Source organism: Mustela nigripes, chromosome 5 (assembly GCF_022355385.1).
Source record: "Mustela nigripes isolate SB6536 chromosome 5, MUSNIG.SB6536, whole genome shotgun sequence".
NCBI classification, from domain to species: domain Eukaryota; kingdom Metazoa; phylum Chordata; class Mammalia; order Carnivora; family Mustelidae; genus Mustela; species Mustela nigripes.
Window position 1 is genome coordinate 67,353,810 of NC_081561.1, and position 23,420 is coordinate 67,377,229.

Sequence of the window (23,420 nt, forward strand, 5' to 3'; positions counted from 1 at the left end):
AACCTTATGACAATAAATAAGTGATTAAAAAACACTATGCCATTAATTTCTAAGTTGTGATATTGCATGTAGTTCAAAAAAGTTGATGCTTTATGGTTTACCATATGCTGTTTTAGTGAATGTTCCATGAGTGCTAAAAAAGAATGTGTATTATTAATTGATTCACATCTTTTATATATTTACTAGTCAGTGGAATTTGTCAGTTTCTAAGAGAGATGTGTTAATTTCCCAAGTTAATGGTGGGCTTGTCCATTTTTTTCTTGTAGTTTGGACCATTTTTTAATGTATTTAGATGCTACATTATTTTGTGCATACAAATTTAGAATTAGTATAACATTTTTCAAGTTTGAATGAGAATTTGTATATTTATGCTTTAAAAAACCAGAATAGTTATTACAAATTTTATTTGCAGCATATATGATGCATGAATTAAAATAAAACAAACAAGTTGAAACCTAATTGAGAATATTTTTTTTAGTTCTTATGGTGGGAACAATGGATTTTGCTGCTGAAAGCTGAAGACACAGCAGCCTTATTATGCCAACATGAAAATGAGATCAGATTGAAGGTTCAATCATAGCTTTTCATGGTGAAATCTTCTGTACCTGGGCACTAGAGAATGGCCACCACCCCAAAAAGCAGTAAGTATACAGAAGGAAAGAATACAAAACCTTTGGTCTAGGATTTACTGATGTTAAAAAAAACTTAGGTAATAGGGAACAGATTGATTAATAAGATGAAGTAACTAAAACAAAAGAGGACTAACAACAGAAGTCCTGCTCCCAATCTCTGTTCTAGGTAGTTTTTCTGTAAACATCTTTGCTTTAAGCATTTTCCCTTCAAATCTTTTTACGACCTAATTGGCCATAAGGCAATTCTGTCATAAAAGATAAAATAACTGGTTGATGTTTGGTTTCATTCTCCACTGATGAATCAATAAGCTTTAGGAAAGTTAATGTATTGAAGATAGGTGTCCATTTGGTTTTTTCGTTTCTCCATTGACAAAATCCCCATTTTTACATTCTATGAATCTGTGCTCTTGTAATGGTCTATACAGTATTCTATAGTTTTGGTAGTGTCCTTTCTATACAGTGTATTACTGTTCTTAATACATTCCAAGTATCTTTGTATTCACTTACCAGTTTGTCTCATTTATTTGGAATACCAATAAATCTGGATTCATTTTAACCATGTTATTTTGTCCTGTTTCTCTCTTTTCTATTCTTTTTCTTTCCCTTCCCCCTTTTCTGCCTTTTGACTAAAGTCAGTTGTCTATTTTTTAAAAATCTCTACTTGTTTGAGGGTTCATATTTTCTCATTACCCTAGAAATCTTAGCATATATATTTACCTTAAAAAAGTCTAAAGTTGATAGTTTTACATTCCTCTCAGTCAGTGCAAGAGTCCTACACAAATACAGTGGAAATTTGGTTGAAAATTTAGATTTTGAAGAACACTTAGCGAATGACATACACAGAGTGCTCATTTTAGCATTATCTGTATCGGCCCCAAACTGGACCAAATATCCAGATAAAATGTTGCATATTCACAATGGAATACTTTAACAAAATAAAGATGAATAAACTCATGCTACACAAAATTTGTATAAGGATCTCACAACATAATGTTGAGTCTAAGAATTCACCCTCACAAGTACATATTGTGTAATTCTATTAATATAAATTTCAAAAACAAGCAAAACTCATCTATGGTGATAAAACTCACAACAGTGGTTACCTTTGGATGGTAATGCCTGACAGAGGGTAGAAGAGAGGTTTCTGAGATGTTACTGGTGTTCTGCATCTTGACCTGGGAGGTGGTTTTGCAGGTGTGTTCACTATGTAAATAGGTATCAAGCTATACACACTCTATGCACTTTTCTGAATACAGTTCCACTTCAGTAAAATTTTACTGAAAATAAAAATAAAAAGACTTTTTGCTTCTCTTTAAAACTATGGCAGTTATTTCATTAAATATTCTGTTTTACCTATTTTTTATTGTTTTGGTAATAGTAATGATCCTCTGATTAACACCGTGTCTCTCGGAATTTCATTTAGCCTTAGCCTGTGCGGCCAGTGCAGCTTCTTCACGCCACTTAGCTTTCTTCGCCAGGTTCCAACTTGTTAAGGATTCATGTCGCTCTGCTGCCTGAAAAATAAGAATAACGAACAAAAAACAAAAAATGAAGCAAAGCATTGTAACTCTCTGGAAAGAATTTGTATTTCAGACATATACGAGATCCTCTGTGAAAAGGAGAAAAGTAACTTAATACATCTGTTCACAAACAGTATCCAAGAAAAATGATCCTTTGGTGTAGAACAAAGTAGCTATGTAAGTTGCAAGACTTGTAGTCAACAGGACAACTGACATCGGAAATCTGCCCTGGATCTCTCCGCACACAAAGACATATTTTTTGGATAGAAAAATAACAAAAATATTTTCAAATAGTTATGCTAAAAATCAAGAAAGGGAAATCTTCAGGTATCAGAAATGGAAAGAACTCAAAAGGCATGAAATGGTAAGGAATAAGAAGGATTGAAACCAGGAAGAGAAGGGATGATTTCAGGCAGGGGGCATTAGGGAAAAATACAGGTTTTAGCAGCTGGGAGCTGGGAGTTTAATCTCTGCCCCAAAAGGTGAGAGCAGAGTTTGGATCTGGAGTTGGAAGTATCAGGTACTCCATTGAAATGACTAAAATTACTCTTACCAGCCGAAGGAACTGGCAAAGAAACTAGAAATTTTCTGGGGGAAGAAATCGCTTCTGAAAAGAAAAGATCAGCATCATAATTAAGACATAAAAACTCTAGCTAGAAAACAGATCTGTGGGAATAATCTAAGGGCAGTGCAGAGAAACAGATACAAAAAAAAAAAAGAAAAGAAAAAAAGTTAAGAGACATGGAGAGTAGAATTTAGAAGTTCCAACATACATACATAACAGGTGGAAAGAATAGAGAGACTGGGTGAGGAGGCCATATTTGAAGTTATGACAGCTTGGACTTTTTCAGAAGTAAGGAAATCTATATATAGGTCCTCAGACTGAAGAGTGTATGAAGTCCTTAGCAGAAAAAAAAAAAAAAAAAAAGATATGGATGAATGCCTAATCCGTCCCTCACACTTACTATATTCCCAGTACAGGACTTGGTGTATTTTGCCTGTTGTGCCTATCATTTCTCTCCCCAGCATTACACATCTCCACAAATGGTGGCACCATCAACCTTGTTGCTGAAGTAAAAAACCTAGGCTTTTTGGTTTCTTTCTTCCATTTACTTTCCTCCTCCCACATCAAATGTACCACGAAGTTCTATCCTTTCTACACCCCCCAATACATCTCTGATTGCTAAACTTTTCTCCACCTCCATCTATGACAATCTCAGTTAAAGTATATGCATTAATTATTTAAAACAAAAGAATTAGAGAGAGGCAAGAGGGACAATTATGAGACTCTTTAGAAGATATTGGAATCAGTTTGGCAACAGACGTTGGTTATCTCAGACCAGGGTGATATCAAGAAAGATGGTGAGGAGTGGTCCAACCATACGTATATTTTAAAATGGAGTCAACAGGATTGCTGATGTATCATGGCTTACTCATGAGTAGCTGGAAGATGATAAAATCGTGAGCACCTGGGCAAAGCCATGTTAAAGCAGGTGGTCATGGAAGATCTCTGCCTGGAGTGAGAACAAGCCAGCTATGGAAAGTCCAGAGGAAGGAAGGAAAGCCTAGTGAGGAGAAAGGGTTTAGTGTATTAAAAAATAGAAAAGACCTAGAGTAGATGGAGCATAATGAACAAAGAGAAGATGTTATAAAAACAAGGAGGGTCCAGACAGTATCAGACTCCATTCTGTCATTCAGGAGCTAGAGAATCATGACCTTGGTGGACAGTCATTTTATCTACAGTAGGTTATAAATAAGAGGTCACCAAATTTCTTTATTCCTATTTTTGAACATTTAAGAAATATTTAATAAATTTCCCCTTTGATGAGAATCCTTTCAAAGCGCACATTCTCTGACACAGACCCATGAAAGGGTATGTACGTGACATCAGTAAACGTACAGACTCAGTTACTATGTGAATTACTCTCAAATACTCTCAAAAACCTGAAAAGTAACCCAGGGCAGAATCACAGGATGAGGGAGAATGGTAATTGGCTACACACGCCCAGAGAGGGAAGATGTGCAGATCCAAGCAAATTCTTCTGTGTGATGCGGCTGCCAAAACTTGCCTTCAACTCTGGTTGTGTTACTAGAATACAGTTCACAAACAGGGAAGTTAGTTGCGCTCTAATGGGTTCAGTTGCAAATGCCACTGTGAAGGGAGACACTGATAAAGGGCAGTGTGTTCAGAGGAGAGGAAAGTTGTACGGGATAGGGAAATTAAGATGGGAGAAGAGAAGACTCAGGGATGTGTTAGATGTCCCCCAATATTTGTGGGCTGCTCTTCATGGTAAAAAGTGATCGGCAGATGAAAGGATTTGGGGAAGCAAGAACCACAATTCGAGTAATCAGCTCTTAATTTCTCTCTAGAAACCACATACTGGAGATGACAAGGCAAGGGCTCACATGCAGGATACAGACAAGTTGGCCTTAAGCATGTCCAATATTTGCCATTTCTGAGAATTTCATGATTCTGTGCGATAGTTATGATTGAGTTCATGACTTCAGGGAATTACCAAGTCTGGGTAACTTTCACACAGCAAACTTCTTCTTGCACAGATTTTAACCAGGCTATGAATTGTCCTATTTAATGAGGCTATGAACTGTTTTTACCTTATAAACAGAAACAAACTTTTGTTCCTCCTCTCTAACCATGTAGTTTGCATTTGCAGGCTGAAATTTTCATGACAGAAATTGTTTCCAGGAGGAGAGATATTTATGGATGGCTCAAGAAGTCTATGATGAAATTGTGCTTACATGTAAAACAGAACAATAATCTTCAAATTAAGAATAAAGCTCACAGTATTTCTTAAAATTCACCAGTCCAGCTGTATTTTAAAGAGATACTCACCCTTTTGGCTGAGACGATCACTGCAAAACAGGCGATAATGGTGAGTCCAATCATTATGTAACAAGCTTTCACTCGAGCCTTGTTTCTTGCAGCATCTATCATTTCTGGCCTAAACCAAGATGTGTATTCTGTTAATTATATTGCAGCAATCTGCTTTTCTCTCCCTGGCATGACAGACAATCCCTGGATGCCAACTGCAGATGTGGAAGATGTCCAAAGCCGAGCCCATTATGTTCCCAATTTCAAAATAACAGGTATAATTACATCTTCATTAATGTTAGTCACCATGAAACCACAGTGTAGTATATTTAGTTTCTAGCTTCTCAAAATATAAAATATAACTTCTTGAAATGATGGCCTGATTCTTCTTCTTTTTTTTTTTTTTTTTTTTTTTTTTTCATTTTTTTGGTCACAGGTCAGGGTAAAGGTTAAGAATTTAAGTCTATATATATCTATGACTTGTGTTCATTTGGTCCCTTTGTTATTAAGTGGGCTTCATCTTTAGTTTTTTTTTTTTTTAAGATTTTATTTATTTATTTTGAGAGAGAGAGAGAGAGCAAGAGAGCGTGGGGGCAAAAGGGAGGGCCAGAGGGAGAGGAAGAGAGAATCTCAAGGGGACTCTGAGCTGAGCCTGAAGCCTGAGGTGGGACTCCATCTCACGGCCCTGACATCATGACCTGCTCTGAAAGCAAGAGTTGGGCCTTTAACCCACTGAGCCACCCAGGCACCTCTCCTTCTTGGTTTTAATCAGGTTGTTTTTTTAAAATATTTTCCCCTCATTTTGTTTTCTCACTGGGCTCCCAATCCCTTCTTGCCTTCTCCCATCCTCTCCTGGTTAAAGAGGCCGTTATACCTTGTGGGTATATTCTCCTCTATTAGAGAAAAGGTGTTTCCATTGTGGCTTTTGCATGAAGTTTTCAAAATAAGTGATCAAAATTACAATGATTTGTTGAAGAAAAAGACAAAGTCACCTTCGTTTTCTTATTATTCTGAAATTTTCTATACTTGATTGAATACTGGGGAGGCTTATATATTAATATAAAGTTATAGACAAATTGTTTAAGATTTTAGCAATGTTACTTAACAAAGCAGAGTCACAAACTTAATTGTGTCTGTGGGCTTTTTATACTGAAATAAACTTTAACAATTTGCAATAATATGAAGTGCAGTTTATAGATACACATGATTAAAGAATGATTCTTGAGAATGTATGCAACAGTATTCTTTCTTATCTAATGCCAAGTTTAAATAGAATGTAGTTACATTCTTCTATTACTTCTATTATTTGTAGTTACTTCCTTCTATTACTTGTCAGAAAGACAAGTTGCAATTTCTCTTAAAAATGAAAAACCTGGGACGCCTGGGTGGCTCAGTTGGTCAAGCAGCTGCCTTCAGCTCAGGTCATGATCCCAGCGTCCTGGAATGGAGTCCCACATTGGGCTCCTTGCTCCGCAGGGAGCCTGCTTCTCCCTCTGCCTCTGCCTTCCACTCTGTCTGCCGGTGCTCGCTCTCACTCTCTCTCTCTCTCTCTGACAAATAAATAAATAAAATCTTAAAAAAAAAAAAAATGAAAAACCTGGGGGGCGCCTGGGTGGTTCAGTGGGTTAAGCCGCTGCCTTCGGCTCAGGTCATGATCTCAGGGTCCTGGGATCCAGTCCCACATCGGGCTCTCTGCTCAGCAGGGGGCCTGCTTCCCTTCCTCTCTCTCTGTGATCTCTTCCTTTCCTCTCTCCTACTGTGATCTCTCTCTGTCAAATAAATAAATAAAATCTTTAAAAAAAAATGAAAAACCTTTTCTTTAACTTTTCCACCAGTTTAAAGAGCATGGCAAACCAATATCTAGCCTGTTTTCCTTAGATTTGAGACAGCCAATGTGTATTTTAAGATGTTAGTTGCAAACAGGTGAATATGAAGACATTATTAGATTATATTTGTTGCTGACTTTTGTTCCAGATGGAGCCCAGAAGATATGATCTTTTTTACCCATCCATCTGGCTTTGATCTGCTATACCAAATTAGGTGTGCACTGAAAAAAAAACATGAAAAAGCACAGTTATGATTAAGTAACATTAGTGTATAATACAAAAATTATAGCTCACTTGCTAATTACATGTCCATTAAGAGCATACAATGTGAAAGCTGTTCACATTGTAAGCCTAAAACTTAGCTTGGGAGGTATATCCCTCAACAGCAATGCTTTAAAAAATTATAGGAAAGAGCAAAATGAAAAATATTCAAATACTTTAATGTTTCCAACACCAAACTACAATTCCTTTCTTAGACATTTTATTTGAAGTTAGATTCCTCTGTTTAGAACACTTCTTTTGACTGTGTCCTGGGGAAATTAAATTATTCTATAAAATGGGTCCCTTCACACGCCATACTAGACCTACTGTCTCCTGACAAGTATTAATTTACAATACTGCAGGTTCTTTACATTCTTTTTTACATTTATTTTTATTAAGTTAATTTTTTTTTATTACTGAAGTATTGATTATTCTGTTATAGCACTGAGAAACTCAAAATTCCAAAAAATTAAGGATGGTATTTTAGCTTTTCTGAGGATGATTTCTGCTTTGGGCTGAGTCTGTAGTTTAGAATCTACAGATCTCAAGGAAAACAATATTTGTCTTGTAATATTAAAAAAAGTCTCTGGGGTTGAATAAATGCTGAATATAGATTCCAAATTCTTTGTTTTTTCAAATTCCATGTCCATTCCTAATTAAATAATTTGATCCAAGAAAGGGATAAAAAGGTTTGAGAATTCACTATTGAGCCAACATTTCCCAGCACATGTTTCTTTCCTCATTTTTTAAAAATATGCTTTTGGTAACTAGTAAATTACAAAGTAACAAAAGTGTTGACAAGTACACCTAAAACTAATATAATATTGTGTTTCAACTATACTTCAATGTAAAAAAATGTACATTTAAATTTTGATTTTAAAACGTGTAGGTAATATGTGCAGAACAAGCTGCACATTCATTCCACTAGGCATGGATTATTATTACATCGTATAAAAATTATATACAGGACATCTCTAATCCGTATCTGATATTATAGTTCTAGTCTCCTCTTTTTTTTTTTTTTTAATTTTTTAGATCAGCTTAAAAAGTAGTAGATTGGTTTTATGCTTAGTTTCCTTCATTCCCTTTTTAAAATCCACTCCCTTGTAACAAATGCTGGAAGTATTTTGGGCTTGAATAAACTGAAACTGTAGAAAGATGATTTCTACAGGTTAAATTTACCTTTGGGGTGAAATTGCCAGCTTGCGTTTTATCATTTAAGCGACCCTCTATCTTGGTTTTGGAATAGTGAAGAGACCAGCGATGCTGACGCTCCGAGGGTCCCAGCCCGAGGGAACCCGGGGCTCCGTGGGCTGCAGAACCAGGAGCATCAGGCTTCTCCCGCCCCAGAACAGGAGGTCTCCTGGATGCGGCTTCCTCCCAGAGGCTCTTTAGTCCTCCCAGGAGCCACAGGCCTTCGTTAGGTGGAGCAGGGAGCTGCTCCCCGGGCAGAGCCCCTCTCCCTCTCTGGGGACCCTGCAACCACCCGGGGTGCACGCGCGGACCTTGCCGTCTGTTGTGACCCAAGTGCTCCGCTGCCTTGAAGCTCTGAGCTCCCTGGGGCGGGTATGTGGGCGATGGTGCAAGTGCCCACCGAACTGGGTTTTCACTCAACTTCAACAATCTCCTTGTAAGCTTAGGTGCCCACTGTTCACTCAAGGCATTTGACATTTAACCGCACTAGGGGGAAGCTGGGGAGGGGTATTCCTCAAGGTGGTGGGTGTCGTGAAGCACCGCGGCTGCCTTCTTTCCCGGGCGCGCCGTGGTCGGGAGGTGCATGGAGCCCGCACCCCTTCATGCGCACGAAAACTGGCCGCCGCACAGGCCACACTTACGGGATCCGAGGCGGGATGTCCTCCATCGCTTTGAAACGCCCGGTCCACACCAGGATTTTCTTATCGAATTGCGAAGGCTTGTACTCGGCGGGGACCCGGTGGACCTTTCCTGCTGCGAAGGCGACAGGGGTGGCCGGAGGAACCGACTGACCGATGGCACAGTGGCTCAGAGCGCACTCACACCACCGCCTTCCTCCCTCACCCCAGGCGCGGCTCCTCGCCCGCTGCTCCGCACCCTCTCCTTTCCAGGTCGTTCCCAGCCCGGACTCACCTGGACCCTGGGGCTCAGAGCCGCTGGCGGCCCGGCCGCTGCAGTAGCGGGGGAGACCCCGAGGCCACAGGGGCGCTATGGGCCGCGTCGCTGCTTCTCCGTGCGCTCCCGGAGGCCTGCGGAAGAGGCGCCCTAGGCGGAGGCCCCGGAGGCCCCCGAGAGCCGCGAGCATGCTGCGCCCCATTTCGGCGCTCCCAGCTTCCCGGCGGAGTTCTGCAGCTGCTCCCCCGCCCGCCCCACCCCCGCGGCGCTCCCAGGGGAGCCCGGGCCCCGCAGCTGGAGCCTCTCGCACGTACACACTCGCTCCCGGTCCCGCCCCCGGCCTGAGACCCTGGCCATGACCCTGGGGCCCGAGTCCCCTGCGAGCAGGGCCCAGGAGGCTTGTCGTCTCTGCTGGAAAACTTTGGGAGCAGATTCACCACCTCCTGAGACTGCTCCCGGCAGCTCCTTTTATAAAGCCATTTCTTTGTGTTGAGTAGAAACGCTTCCCTCAGACTTTCCTCCTTGGGTTCCAATGTTTGGTGTCAAGAGAATAAACCTAAACCCTCTCCTTCAGAAAAAAACCAACTGTCCCTCAAGGGCAGGGCACGCCAGATGTTTTCCAAGTAAGTGTGAGGACAAGCAACAAACTTCTGAATTCCCCATGAAGAGAGATTTTGAAGTTGGCTCCTCATCCCCCCTCCATTCTCACACTTTTTCTCTTTCCTAGGCAAAACCACCTCAGTTGCTGCAATTTCTTTTTCCCCATCTTTCATTTCTTCCTAAGACCACACCCTCTCCAAACGTTCTTCAAAATGAGCCTTTCTTCTACCTTCCATTTTTCCTCTGCAAGAAAGGAGTGGGGAGGAATCTGCTATTCTCTGGCAGATTCTGGGAAAGGGGGTGAGGAAAGCTGTCTTCTCTGAAGGACTTTTCTTAACTCTGCTTACTCCTATTCCCTGGACAACAGACCCCAGCCAAGTAAGGGTGCTTTTCAGGACCAGCCCCAGGCCCTCCTCTCCCTCCTCCCATTATTGTCTCTGAGGTTCCTTCCAGAGCCGGACACTGCCTTACACATTTAGCTGAATCTCCAGATATTTCTTTTCTTCCTAAGCAGACTGTCAGGCTCTTTAAGGACAGATCCCTGTACCTCCAAGTGTCTTTCACATAACAATGCTTAGCAAAAGAAGAGAGTCATACCTCCCTACAGAAATATGCATTTGAAGGAGAGGCTCTAGAAAGAACACTGGCTTTGCCTTCATACAAAGTTTGAAGGCCCTGATGTATGACTTAAGAGTCTTACAGTCATAATAAGCAAATCATTTATGCTATCAGTCTTGGTCTCATTTGTAAAAGTATTCCTACCTCTCAAGTTCATTCAGGCAATGACTACAAAAAACGGTACAATCGGCCAGCTACTTCTCGGAGCCGGGGATAGAGCCTTGAACAATGTCAAGTGGGAATGAGTAGCTGACAAAACAAAAAGCAGGATCAAAACAAAACAAAACATGGGTGCCTGGGTGGCTCAGTGGTTAAGCCGCTGCCTTTGGGATCGAGTCCCGCATCGGGCTCTCTGCTCAGCAGGGAGCCTGCTTCCTCCTCTCTCTCTCTCTGCCTGCCTCTCTGCCTACTTGTGATTTCTCTCTGTCAAATAAATAAATAAAATCTTAAAAAAAAAAACAAAACAAAACAAACAAACAAAAACAAAGGAAGTAGGGTGGAGAGAGGAAGATGTTTAGAAAACTTGGTTCGGGATACCCTTCTAACTGCGCCTGGCACATAGTAACATTTCAAAAAGATGTTGTCATTTCTTCCCTTCACATCTTTTGTTTCACTCGTCCCAAAACACACGGGCATTTTAACTTGTGAAATCTCATGGAGTGAATTATGGGAGGCTATGACCTCCCGGAAGGTAAAGGTTATGTTTTATTGAACACCATATTCTTAGGATGTAGGCGAAAAATTTGGCACTTAGATCCTTGATACGTATTTGTTAAATGAAGAAATGAGTGCAAGTCTTCAATGATAAAATAGATAGTTTGGGCTAGTTTAAGAAAAGACTGAAGTATTTGAGGACACAATAAACTGAATGAATTCCTGCTTGACAAAGTACATTACCATGGATAACATGTGATTGTTTTAGGAAAATGCTACTTGAAAATTCTCCCATTGCTCAGACACGTTCCTTTTTCCTTTTAAGATTTTATTTTTCTTCATGTTTCTGAGAAAAATATCTCTGGGAAACAACCAGTCATTAATCGTTCACTGAGGAGTTATTAAACTGGCCAAGTAAGTTTATTTCCCTGGAAAGAACTAAATGTCAAGCATCTACGCATGATTTTCTATCTCCAGCTTCTCTAGAAAGGCAGAATGATAGAGCAAGAGTGTAAGAGCTTCTATCATGAGAAAAAGAACAATTTGCATTCTATTCTCTATTCCTTACGGGATTAAAACATCTCTATTTGGCCGTGGTCTGCATAAGAAAAAAAAAATACAGCTGCATGGGAGATGTTTTCTTTGGTTCTAGAATGGGACCAAATTAAACAAACAAACAAACAAACAAACAAACTCAAATCAACTTTTAATAGAAGAAAACACTAATTGTATTCCTTTCTTTTCGTTTCTTTTCAAACCAGAGCAGCTTATTTATTCATTGAACAAGTATTTACTGAGTGCCTCCCCTGTGCTGGGCTGTGTTCTAGGATCTGATGTTGCAGCAGGTAAGCGAATAAAACTCTTTGCCCCTTACAGAGTTTATTACTAATCTGTGGTGGTTTTAGTCTACCCATTGTGTACTATATTATATTACTTTTCAATCCCGTGGTTTATCTGATTTGTATAAACTATTTTCAGTTTTGTTCCTTCTGGGTTTTTGATTAGTATGGTTTATGTTTTAATTTTTTAGGATGGTGTATGTTTCCATTTCTTACAGTTAATTTAGTTACTTCTTAAGATTCACAGTTAAGGGGCACCTGGGTGGCTCAGTGGGTTAAAACCTCTGCCTTCGGCTCAGGTCATGATCCCAGGGTCCTGGGATGGAGTCCTGCATCTGCCTCTCTGCTCAGCGGGGAGCCTGCTTCCCCCTTTCTTTCTGCCTGCCCCTCTGCCTATTTGTGATCTCTGTCTGTCAAATAAATAAATAAAATCTTTAAGATTCACAGTTAAAACTAGGACTATATTTTAAATGAAGCTATTATGTAGACTGAGGGGGAAATGGGGGTGAATTTGAAATTATTTTATTATCTTTATTTATTATCAAAAGCCACTGTGTGCTCTCCACTGGGCTAAGACAGGAGATGCCAAAATTGTCACAAAGCTATCCCTGAGAATTTCCCACTCTGGCTAGGATGATGAGGGGTTGGGAGGGAACTTGACTAATTTATTTTCCAACCCCCTACTAGCCTATCTGTAGGGAAAGCTCTAAGGTGGCTGTTGACCTGCAGACCCAATTCACTGGAGTCTCCAGTGGTTCAGGCAACCTTATTTAAATACATGGTCCAGGCGGTAGCCCAGTTACCCAATAGGTATTAAGCATAACTTTATAGCACTAGCAGAAGCTCAAAATGAGATCTGAGAAGCCATTAATGAGCTCCTACACTCAGATCTTCTTGTTCTTCCTCTTAATTCACATTTTCATTCTCATAGTTCAATCTTTCATTCTCTCATTCTCTCTCAACCGTGCCATTGTAATGACCCCTAAAGACTTTTCCCTATCTCTAGTTAATTCTTTCTTTCATCCTTTCTCTGCCTAGCCCCCAGAGATAGTTTTCGAAAACTCGGAAGCTATCATGTAAAACTTTCATGGGGCCAGTCTCTTCCCTATTCCCTCCCTAATCCTGCACTCGACCTCCTTATCCACAGACTCCAAAGAGGACCCTGAAAAAAATCATAATGAGGCAAAGAGGACTCTTTCAAAGTCTCCTGCTTTGATATTTTGCAAAGTCTGATTCAAGTTCTCTGCCCTGTCATATCCCTAGACATTGAAAATGTCACTAACCACAGGTAGGCGGGTCACATAGAATTATTGTGTGCTGTCACTGGTGTGTGCTATCAGTTAACATCACAGTGTAGCTCTGGCTTGGATGGAGGGATAGGCACTGTGTGTGTGACCAGCGCTCATCAGGATGTGGCTGAGTTCTGACTGGATGAGTTGCTTTTGTCCCATTGTTCTAAACATTAGTCGGAGAAATACATTCGTAAGAAAGCAGATTAGATTAACATCTCCTGCACTATTTAATAATACATGGCTTTTATCAGAAAGGATGAATACCCAACATTTGCACCAACATGGCCGGGACGGGAGGAGATTGTGCTAAGTCAAATAAGTCAAGCAGAGAAAGTCAATTATCACATGGCTTCACTTACTTGTGAAGCATAAGGAATAGCATGGAGGACGTTAGGAGAAGGAAGGGGAAAAATAAAGGGGCGAATGAGTAGGGGAGACCAACCATGGAGACTGTGGACTCTGAGAAACAAACTGAAGGTTTTGGGGGGGTTGATGTAGGGATGGGTTAGCCCAGTGATGGGTATTAAAGAGGGCACGTATTGCATGGAATACTGAGTGTTATACGCAAAGAATGAATCATGGAACACTGCATCAAAAACTAGCGATGTGGTGTGTGGACCTAGCGATTCACGGACCTGTACCCCTGGGGATAAAAATATATGTTTATAAAAAATAAAAAATTTAAAAAAAAAGAAAGAAAAAAAAGAAAAAAAATAACTAACGATGTATTGTATGGTGACTAACATAATATAATTTAAAAAATAATGCATGGCTTTTATTTGTTCTAGAAATAGCAAATCTGAAACACATGTATATTTATTAAGTACTGTTTATGCGGACTGGCCCAGGACAGTGAAGGGGTGTCTGCAGTAGCCATGTCTCTCACATTCTTTGGCTGTTTCGATATCTATTAAGCCTCCTGCATGTGTCAGATTGTATGCAACTGCTTAACCACTTCACAATGGGGCAGCCTCTGGTCCTTCCCCAGTGATCAAACTTCAAAATTTCTGGTAACAATCTCTTGTAGCAAAATCAGCATTTTATAGTCCCAGGGTCTAAATCTGCTACAGACTTTTCACCCTTGAGGCACAGTGATGACTTTATGTCATTCAAATGTGTATGCTTTGAAAGAATTTTAGGATGGCTTAAGACTGCTGCTCAGCTCCCCATCTCACACCACCCTCTTCAGACACGTATAGAGAAGAGGTCTTGCAAAATGAATTGGACCCATTATAAACGTGCAGTGTGATACCTTTCCTATCTAATTATAATTAAAGAAGGCTGTTCACAATCACAACGTGAATGATGCCACCCCGAAGTCCTATAAGATAATTTCCTTTTGTCCTACCTGCATTTATACAAATCTTAGTTTCTCTCAGCCGCTTGTCTCTCTCTTGACTTATATGGTCATGTTTTCTTGGAAACTGGGAACTGACCTGTTTGAGTACTTTGCCTATTGAGGGATTAAAAAAAAAAAAACAACTTATCAAAGAATTTTCTTTTTTTCTCTTTCAAGCCATTTTACTTGGGGTTACTTATACTGATTTCTGATTTCCAGTGTGAAGTATAGTACTATCTAGGCAGAGTTAATTAAAAGGGCAGAGACCAAGTTTTTTTTTTTTTTTTTTCATACTTCTCATGACACCACCATCTACAAATGGAAACAATTATTATTTATGATCATGATAATAAAGATATACAACAGAATTTGGTACAGATGATTAGCACAAATCATTTAAATTACCAAAGTTCTCCAACAAGAGGTTAGGCTTGGTTGGTTTAAAGAACCAAAATCTAGGGAAATTTTTTAAGGTTGAAACTGAATAATCTATGAGAATGTTCTAGAGGTTAAAGATCAGCTATTTTATTTGTTCATTAATTTATTCATTTCTTCATCAAGTCTCCTGTCTTTTGAACTTTTATTATTATAAACTATGCTGCAATGACTATTTTTGACATAGCTCCTTGGGTACGTGTGTAATATTTTGTCTTGGGGTATTTACCAGTAATGGAATTTTTGAATCTAGAAATGATCTCATATTAGAAATTAAATGTTGAATTTAGTATAATGATAACTACTATCTTGGGCTTTATTTAAAAAGAAACTGGCCTCTCTCTCTGAGCTCAGGTCTGTTTCAGGCTGGAAGACTGCTACCGGGATGGGTGTGTGTCATACGTTTCCTGTCTGTCACCTCTCTGCCTCCTGCTTCTCTTCTATCTCTGATTGACCCTCCCTCTCATCCCCTTCACCAGGTCCCCGGGGGTTCCTGCAAACCTGGAAAGGAGAAGGGGTGGAAAGAGAGGCAAGGGACAAGAAAGGTCTTACTTGACAGATTTATTTATTATTTACTTACTTACTTATTTTTGTGATCTGATGTAGGCACTCTGTCTTTGATGGTTGTCAGAAACTGACCCTTTTTCTTGGTGGGGGCTGGGGGCTTTCTGGGGGTTCCTGAGAGATACTGTGTACAGCCTGCCCCAGCATCAGTGGAGGTAGGGCTGACTTCTGAAGCAGCCATCATCTCTCTGAGGCTGGATAGATGGCTTCTGTCACAACCTTTTGCCTTTAAATATGTTGGTCATGGGTCAAATTCAGTATTACATGGGTCAGGTTCTCCAACAGTTTTTTCCAGAACCTGTCTCCCTGGAATTGAAGTGAGAGAAAAGAATTGCTCCTCCACTCTCCTCCTAACCATCCCGCATGGGAATGAGGGAGATTCCAAAGCACTTCAATAACTTTTTCCAAAAATGTCTCTCTTAAACACATACATCCTCCTGGCTTGTCCAACATCTTAAATATTCATAAGGTAAGTAATAAGGATCCTGTGTCTTTTGCATATGACAATTTTGTCTAAACCGGAGGAATTATTATGGATAGTGTGAAGCTCCTGGTATCAGGGGGATGCTGGAGGGGTGCCGCTGAGCTTCCAGTAACTGCTCTTAGAAGCCCACACAGAACTGGCCTGGTAGGCAACTCTGTCTTCTCCGACAGAGAGCCACCCCACCCTTGTCCCGGTTGGGCAACTCTTGTTGCCACGGGTGACCCCAGAACATGCTGACTTGTCACTGCTAAGCCTAAATTTCATATGGAGGCATAGCAACAACAAGGAGAATGGGAAATGTATCTGTTGTTATTTTTTATTTCATCTTGGAAAAGCAGCACTCATGGTGGGCATCCATGAGTAGGTCCACATGTCCACAATAAACCACAGAGTTCTTTTTGGTGATTTCTTTTTCACATCTTCATGGATGGCCCAGCACCTTGCTTTGAGACATGGAGATATTTAGCACCTATTGTTTTGTGTATTTTGAGTTAGGGATCTAATTTTTTTTTTTCCCCTAGTAAGGAGAGCTGCTTGTTCCTGCCATTATTTAATGAGCCATTGATTTTTATGTGGCCAAAACATAGATCTGGCTTTCATTTCTGTTTTATTGGTTGGGTTGGTTGTCCCTTCACCATTGCCATGCTCCTTGGATCCACTTTCCCTTGTTTTTTAAGAGTAACTTAATTCTTTGTTCTCTCACATATATTTAAAATCTGTCAATCTTGTTGAGATTTTATTGGAAATGTGTTGAAATTAATCACATAGAAAATGACCTCTCTCTGATAGCAAGTCTTCTAATTCATGATTGGAAGTTTCCATTTATTCAGGTTTTCTTTCATATCCTTCATAAACATAGTTATTTCTTCATAAAGGCAATACTGTATTTCTGTTAATTTATTCCTAGGGGTCTTATAGTTTGTGTTTTATTTTGTTTATTATTTGTTTTATTTTATTTTGTTTATTATTTTATCAATACTAATTTCTGATGGGCTATTAGCAGTATATGGACATGCTATTGAATTTTCTATGCTGGTTTTGTATCCATTGATCTTGATGAATTTTGTTATAGTTCTTTTAGTTTGTTTGTACATATTCTTGAATTTTCTATTTATATAATTATATTATCAACAAAATAAGGCATTTCAGTTTGTTTCTTTCCCACTTTTGTACCTCCTTATAACCATTGGCTATGAACTCCAGAACAATGTTGATAAGAAAGCACCATAGTTGATTTTGTCCCTGAATTTGATGGGAATACTTTTAAAAGTTTCACCACGAAATCTAATATTGGTTCTATTGTCTGAATGTTTGTTTTCCCAAGATTCATTTCTTGAAATGCTCACCACCACGGCGGTGGTATGGAGCCTTTGGGAGGTCATTAGGTCATTAGGGTGAGGCCCTCATGAATAGAATTAGTACTTTTACTAAAAAGATCCAGGAAAGCACCCTTGTTTTTCTGCCATGTGGAACTAGGGATGATCTAGGAAATGGGCCTTACCAGACAGGGACTCCACCAACAACTTGATCTTAAACTTCCAAGCAACCAGAACTACAGTAAATAAGTGTTTGCTGAGTTTATGAGATTTTTGTTGTAGCAGCCTGAGTGGACTAAGACAACTGTCCTTAAAGTTTGGGTGGTGTATTAGTTTCCAGGAGCTACCATAACAAATTACCATAAGCTGAGTGCCTTAAAATAACAGAAATTTGTTCTCTTTGAGTTCTGGAGGCTAGAAGTTCAAAACCAAGGTGTTCGCAGGGTCATAGTTCTCTGAAGTCTCTAGGAGAGTACACCATCATAAGATTTTGGATGCTTGTATTAAAAGCTGCTTGTTAAATTATTTTTGATATACTGATGAATTTTATTTAACCAGTACATTTCTTAAAAGGACCCTCATCCTCAGTTAAAAGCTTGACTGAGCATAAAATTCTAGGACAAAAGAAATGTTTTAAAGATTGTTCCATTGAACTTTAGCACCAGTATTGCTGTTGAGAAGTGCAGTGTTACTCAGATTCTAAATCTTTAGAAGTAAATGCCTTTTGCCCCTTAAAACACTTTTGGAATATTCTCTCTGGCTCTGGTGATTTGAAATTTCAGAATGCAGTGCTTTGTCATGGATATCTTTCATCCCAAGCACTTGGTGTTTTTTCGATTCTGTTTTCAAAAATGCATATTACTTACTAATGAGAGTAGTGGGCAATTTCTTGAAATCTTTCTCTGATAAAGTCCATCTATCATTTCTCTGCACTCTATTTCTGGAATCTCTATTTAGAGGTGGGTCTCTTAGAGAGGTTGTCTAATTTTTTTCTACTGTTTTCTATCTCTTTGTCTTTTAACTTACTTTTCAGAGTTTTTCTCAGGTTTATTTTTCAAACCTACTCTTTATTTTAAAATAATTGTTGATTGTCTATGCTGTGAAAAGAAAAGTCCTAAGCACTATGATAACGTCAGTGACTAAAATGAAGATTTCTGATCTTTTGAAATTATTAGTCTGTTTGGAGGAAACAGAGCAAAAACTAAATGTCATAAATAGGAGAATTATTATGTTAAAAGTTATACAAAAATTGTTTTAAATATAATATTAAAGAGGATTCAGAATGCCAGGATTGAAGGCAGATTGCAGTTTTATATAGGGTAGATGTATTTTGAATGCTCAGTCAGCAGAATTCCTGTAGGGAATGATGGTGAAATATGAGATAAAGAGAAGATTCCATTCAAGAAACTTGATAGATGTAGTTGTTAGTAGATGGAGAAGAATATAGGACTGTAGGCTGAAAGGATTTGGGGGGCAAGATATGTAGTTCAGTTTGGGATATTTTGAGTTTAAGGTGTATTAGAGTTCTCCAGAGAAATAAAATGCATATGTATGTACGCACGCATATGTATGTGTTTATATATATTATTTCTGTCTGTCTCCTCAAATATTTACATATATATTTGGTGGCTGGGAAAGAGGGAGGGAGAGAACTAGGGACAGAGAGAGACAGAGAGAGAGAGAGAGAGAGAGAGAGAGAGAGAGGATGAGAGATTGACAGATTTTAAGGAAATTGCTTGGGATTAATGGGATTGTGGGAACTGACAAGTCCAGAATCCACACTGAAGGTCAGCAGACTGGAGACCTAGGGAAGAGTTGGTGTGGCAGCTTGAGTCCAAGACAGTCTGGGGGAAGAATCCCCTCTTCTTTGGAGGACTTCAGTCCTCATCTCTTAAGACCATCAGCTGATTGGATGAGACCCATCCACATTATAAAGAGTAATCTGCTTTACTCAGAGTCTATTGGTTTAAATGTTTATGTCATCTAAAAAAATGCCTTTACAGAAAAATCTAGAATGATGTTTGACCAACTGTGTGGGTGGGTATCATGGCTTAGTCAGTTGACACAGAAAATTAACCATCACCAATGTCTATTAGACATCCAAGTGGAGATGAATATACAAGTCTAGAGTTTAGGACATGAATGAGAGATATTTCAGTATATTTAGGGGTTGGTTGAGATCACCAAGACAGCAAAAAGGACCAAGGACCGTGTCCTGGAACATTATGACTTGAAGAGATCAAGGATTAGAAGAGGAACTAGCAAAGGAGAATGAAACATCTGCTTGATTGGAAGAAGGAAAAAGGAGTGCAATATTTCTGAACGCAAGTAAAGAAAGTACTAAGGAGGAAATGTGATCAACTGTATTCACTACTACAGAATGTCAGTAAAACTGACATTAAGAACTGGGGATTTTAGTCATTAACAACATGGCACCTTACTGGGAGCACTTTTGGTGGGGACTAGAACCTCACTGCAGTGGGTTTAGGAGAGGATGGGAATCCCCGAAGGGGTTGGGATGACTGTTGTCCTGGAATAGTTGTTATTAGTGCTTTCTTGCATTACCAAAATGTCCCTGTTTGGATGATAAAATGATATATCCCCAGAGGAAAGAGGGAATATAAATATCTCTTAAAAGGAAATTTGAAATAGGCATGAAAGAGCAGAAAACTCCTCAAGACATTAAAGAAGCAACTGTTACTTTATTTTTATTTATTTATTTATTTTAAAGATTTTTAAAAAATTAATTAGTTTATTTCACAGACAGAGATCACAACTAGGCAGAGAGGCAGACAGAGAGAGAGGAGGAAGCAAGCTCCCTGCCAAACAGAGAGACCGATGTGGGTCTCGATCCCAGGACCCTAGGATCATGACCTGAGCCGAAGGCAGAGGCTTTAACCCACTGAGCCACTCAGGTACCCCTGTTACTTTGTTTTTAATCTGAAATTGTAGTACATCATGATGAATGGATGTCCAGCTTAGCAGTTTTCTCCTTTTCTCCTTTAGTCTGAGGCAAACATTAAGGTGTATTTAGTAGCTCAGTAAGAACCCATCTGCAAATCACTTGAGAATATATACTTCAGACACATTTAGTCTTCTGGTTGGTTATTCCCTCTGCTCCTGTCCATCTCATCTTCCAATACTCCAGGAAGAGCAGAGTTTGTACCTGGGGAAATGCTAATTCTCCTGTGGTGTTGGTATCATCAGGTCGGCTGATGATGGCTAAGAGTCTATCAGTGCCCAGTAACCAATGTCATAGCACTTGTGGCACGTTTTTGCCCTGGTGTTAAAGAAGCTTGTGCTTCTCACCAGGTCTTCTTTGTTTCTGATGCTCCAGCTCTTCAAATAATTCCTAGAAGTAAAACTTAGCTATGATCAGGACTAGGCAACTGAGGCTTTGAAAACTTAGAGGATGCAAAACAAAATTTCTAATGAAGATTGTTAAAAATTATGCACTTTTAAATCTTGTTTCACTTATATGTTGACAATACAAGTACTTCTTTGACATCAGAGAAATACTTGAATATAGTTTTGAGTAGGCACAGAGTTAAGCTAGGAATACCTGAGGGTGTTTAATGCCTGTTATAATAATCAATGAACCAGGGCATGAATTATACAATATATTTAAAATATCTCAAAATAATTTTCTTTTTACTTGCCTCAAGGGTGCCACTGTACACATATGGTGAATGAATAAATGGTGAAATGTTTAAATTTTTTCTATAAAGGTTTTGTTCGTATACATTATAATTAGAATATTTGGGAAGAAAGAATAATTTCTAAAATGACTTTTTCCTAAGGAAGAAAAATGTGTGAAAGTTGAAAATGAGGAATTATTACCCTGTTGATATTAAAAATTGTATTTTTTTCCAAAGAATCAATTCAAAGAATCTTTGTTTCTAAGAATATATATCTACATTATCATTTCCTATTTTTTTTGTTTGGCAAACTAATAAAATATATACTTTAATGCCTGTATTAATCAGTATTAGTCTAAGTGGAAACATCATTACCAGTGTTTATCTAAAAGTGTTCAGGAGGGTTTCAGTTCCAGTTATTCTATGGTCTATAAATAAAAAGTAAAAACATAACCTTCCACCAGGTGGCAGTAGTATATCAAATTGTTCTACAAACGCACATCTGCAAAGTAGGGGCCCCTTACTAAATTCTTAGGGTGTGAAGAAATTGAGTTCTGTCCCGGCCTTCAGCTAACTCACAGTCTGTTCTGTAACTCAAATATATGTACTTTGTGTCTCTTTTTCTTTTGCTAGTAAGAATTCCAAGTACAGACTATTCTCATATGTTATGGGAGGAAAATGAGGCTACCATAGCTCCTTTGCTAGTGTGGAGCCTGAGCTACCAAGTGGTTTTGTGATGTTCTTAGAATCATATTATGAGCCTGGCATCCCTCCCCTGCTGTCCCTAGATTAATCTAATAGACATTCTGTGATAGTATTTCCACTAAAAATATATGTGATTTTAGGCATTGCACTTTTTTGTGTGCTATTCCATTGTTCCTAGACAATTAAAACTGGTAAGAAAGTTGTGCTTTCAAGGTATCCTGTCTCATCCTAACTAGTGGCCACAGAGTTGCAAGTTGGTGGTAAAAATCTTACTCTTGTCATCTGTACATTTCAATATGCTCCATTAGGTTATTTAAATATATTATATATTGTTACAATAAAATTAAAGGTAACACAAAATTATCCCATATTCTCACATTCTCAACACAAATATTTTTTCTCTCTCTCTGCTTCCTGTGAATCTTTATCTACATTTATACAGAGTTCTAATTAAAGTACCCATAGCACCGAAAATCTTTCACTTATTTCGTAAACCATTTTTTATCTTTAGCCTCATCTTTATATCTTTTTGTGTGGATTTTTAAAAAAGATTTTATTTACTTATTTGACAGAGAGAGAGAGATCACAAGTAGGCAGAGGCAGGCAGAGAGAGAGGGTGAAGCGGGCTCCCTGCTTAGCAGAGAGCCCAATGTGGGGCTCAATCCCAGGACCCTGAGATCATGACTTGAGCCGAAGGCAGAGGCTTAACCCACTGAGCCACCCAAGCACCCCTTTTTGTGTGGATCTTAATATTTAGTTAGAAAGAAAGATTATAATTTATTTTACTTTTGTTGTGGATACGGGTTGTATCTAATTTTATATGTTGTAATTTCTAGAACGTATGATGTTTCAGATGGGCTTGAGGTCAGATATCTTGTTTAATTCTGTTTGTAAATACTCTCATCTTTATCAAAACATGTTCTGAATTTGATTCCCAACACCTGTCAAGAACCATGTAAATTGTGTGTGTGTTTGCCAAGAGTTTTATTCTGGGAAATTGTCTTAAGGAAATAGTTCAAACACACAAACTAAAAAGTCTGAGTAATACAGTGTTAGGATGTTTCTTCATACTATATTGAAATTCTGGAAATGTTAGTATAACATTATTTTTTGTAACTAATGTTTTCTTTTTCTTTTTTCTTCTTTCTACATTTCTATAACCAAATAACTGACAGGGAGTTCACTTGAGGTGTAAGTTTTAGTCTAAATCAATTTTCTCTATATTGCACTGCAATTATCCCTCTTTATTTATTAAATAATGTTCACTTGCCCAGAATTATGTGGGTTTTTTTTTTTTTTTTGAGAGGGGGAGAGAGAGAAGCGGGGGAGGGACAGAAGGAGAGGGAGAATCTTAAGCAGCCTCCATGTCCAAGAGGGAGTCTGATGTGAGGCTTGATCTCACGACCCTAAGATCATGACCTGAGCCGAAATCAAGAGTCAGACACTTAACTGATTGAGCCACACAAGCATCCTGAAATTATGTAATTCTTACTTCACTGAACACTTAAACATAACATATATAGTGATATATCTAGGTTTTAAAATTCAAATTCATTTATGTTTGTTTTTGTGTCAGTTTGGCATCATTTAATTACTGTTATTTTATCTGGAAGGACTAGAGATGTTTGGCACGTCTTCCATCTTTATCCTTACTCTTTTTTGGAATATTCTTTACCACTTATTTTTTATTTTTATTACATAAAACATATTTTTATGCTTTTCATTGAGATAGCACCAAATCAACAAACAAACTGGTTAAGAAATTATCTTTATTTTGAA

At 38.8% G+C, this 23,420-nt stretch overlaps 1 protein-coding gene across 1 annotated transcript; it reads right to left on the minus strand.

The window, feature by feature from the left end:
• Nucleotides 1-387: 387 nt before the first annotated feature.
• On the minus strand, nucleotides 388-9,589 carry FAM162B (family with sequence similarity 162 member B). The gene is made up of 5 exons (XM_059399117.1): nucleotides 9,176-9,589; nucleotides 8,905-9,016; nucleotides 6,946-7,029; nucleotides 5,004-5,112; nucleotides 388-2,146 (listed from the first exon to the last, which is right to left on the minus strand). Exons 1-5 carry the CDS (start codon nucleotides 9,357-9,359, stop codon nucleotides 2,048-2,050), a joined length of 588 nt encoding a protein of 195 aa, XP_059255100.1. The 5' UTR covers nucleotides 9,360-9,589; the 3' UTR covers nucleotides 388-2,047.
• Between the last annotated feature and the right edge of the window lie 13,831 nt (nucleotides 9,590-23,420).

Coding starts and splice junctions, on each gene's coding strand:
- FAM162B (XM_059399117.1), bottom strand. CDS start 9,359: ATGGGGCGCAGCATGCTCGCGGCTCTCGGGGGCCTCCGGGGCCTCCGC. Junction 7,030..8,904: donor GACATCCCGCCTCGGATCCC/GTAAGTGTGGCC, acceptor TTTTTTTTTCAG/TGCACACCTAATTTGGTATA. Junction 2,147..5,003: donor TGATCGTCTCAGCCAAAAGG/GTGAGTATCTCT, acceptor CTTATTTTTCAG/GCAGCAGAGCGACATGAATC.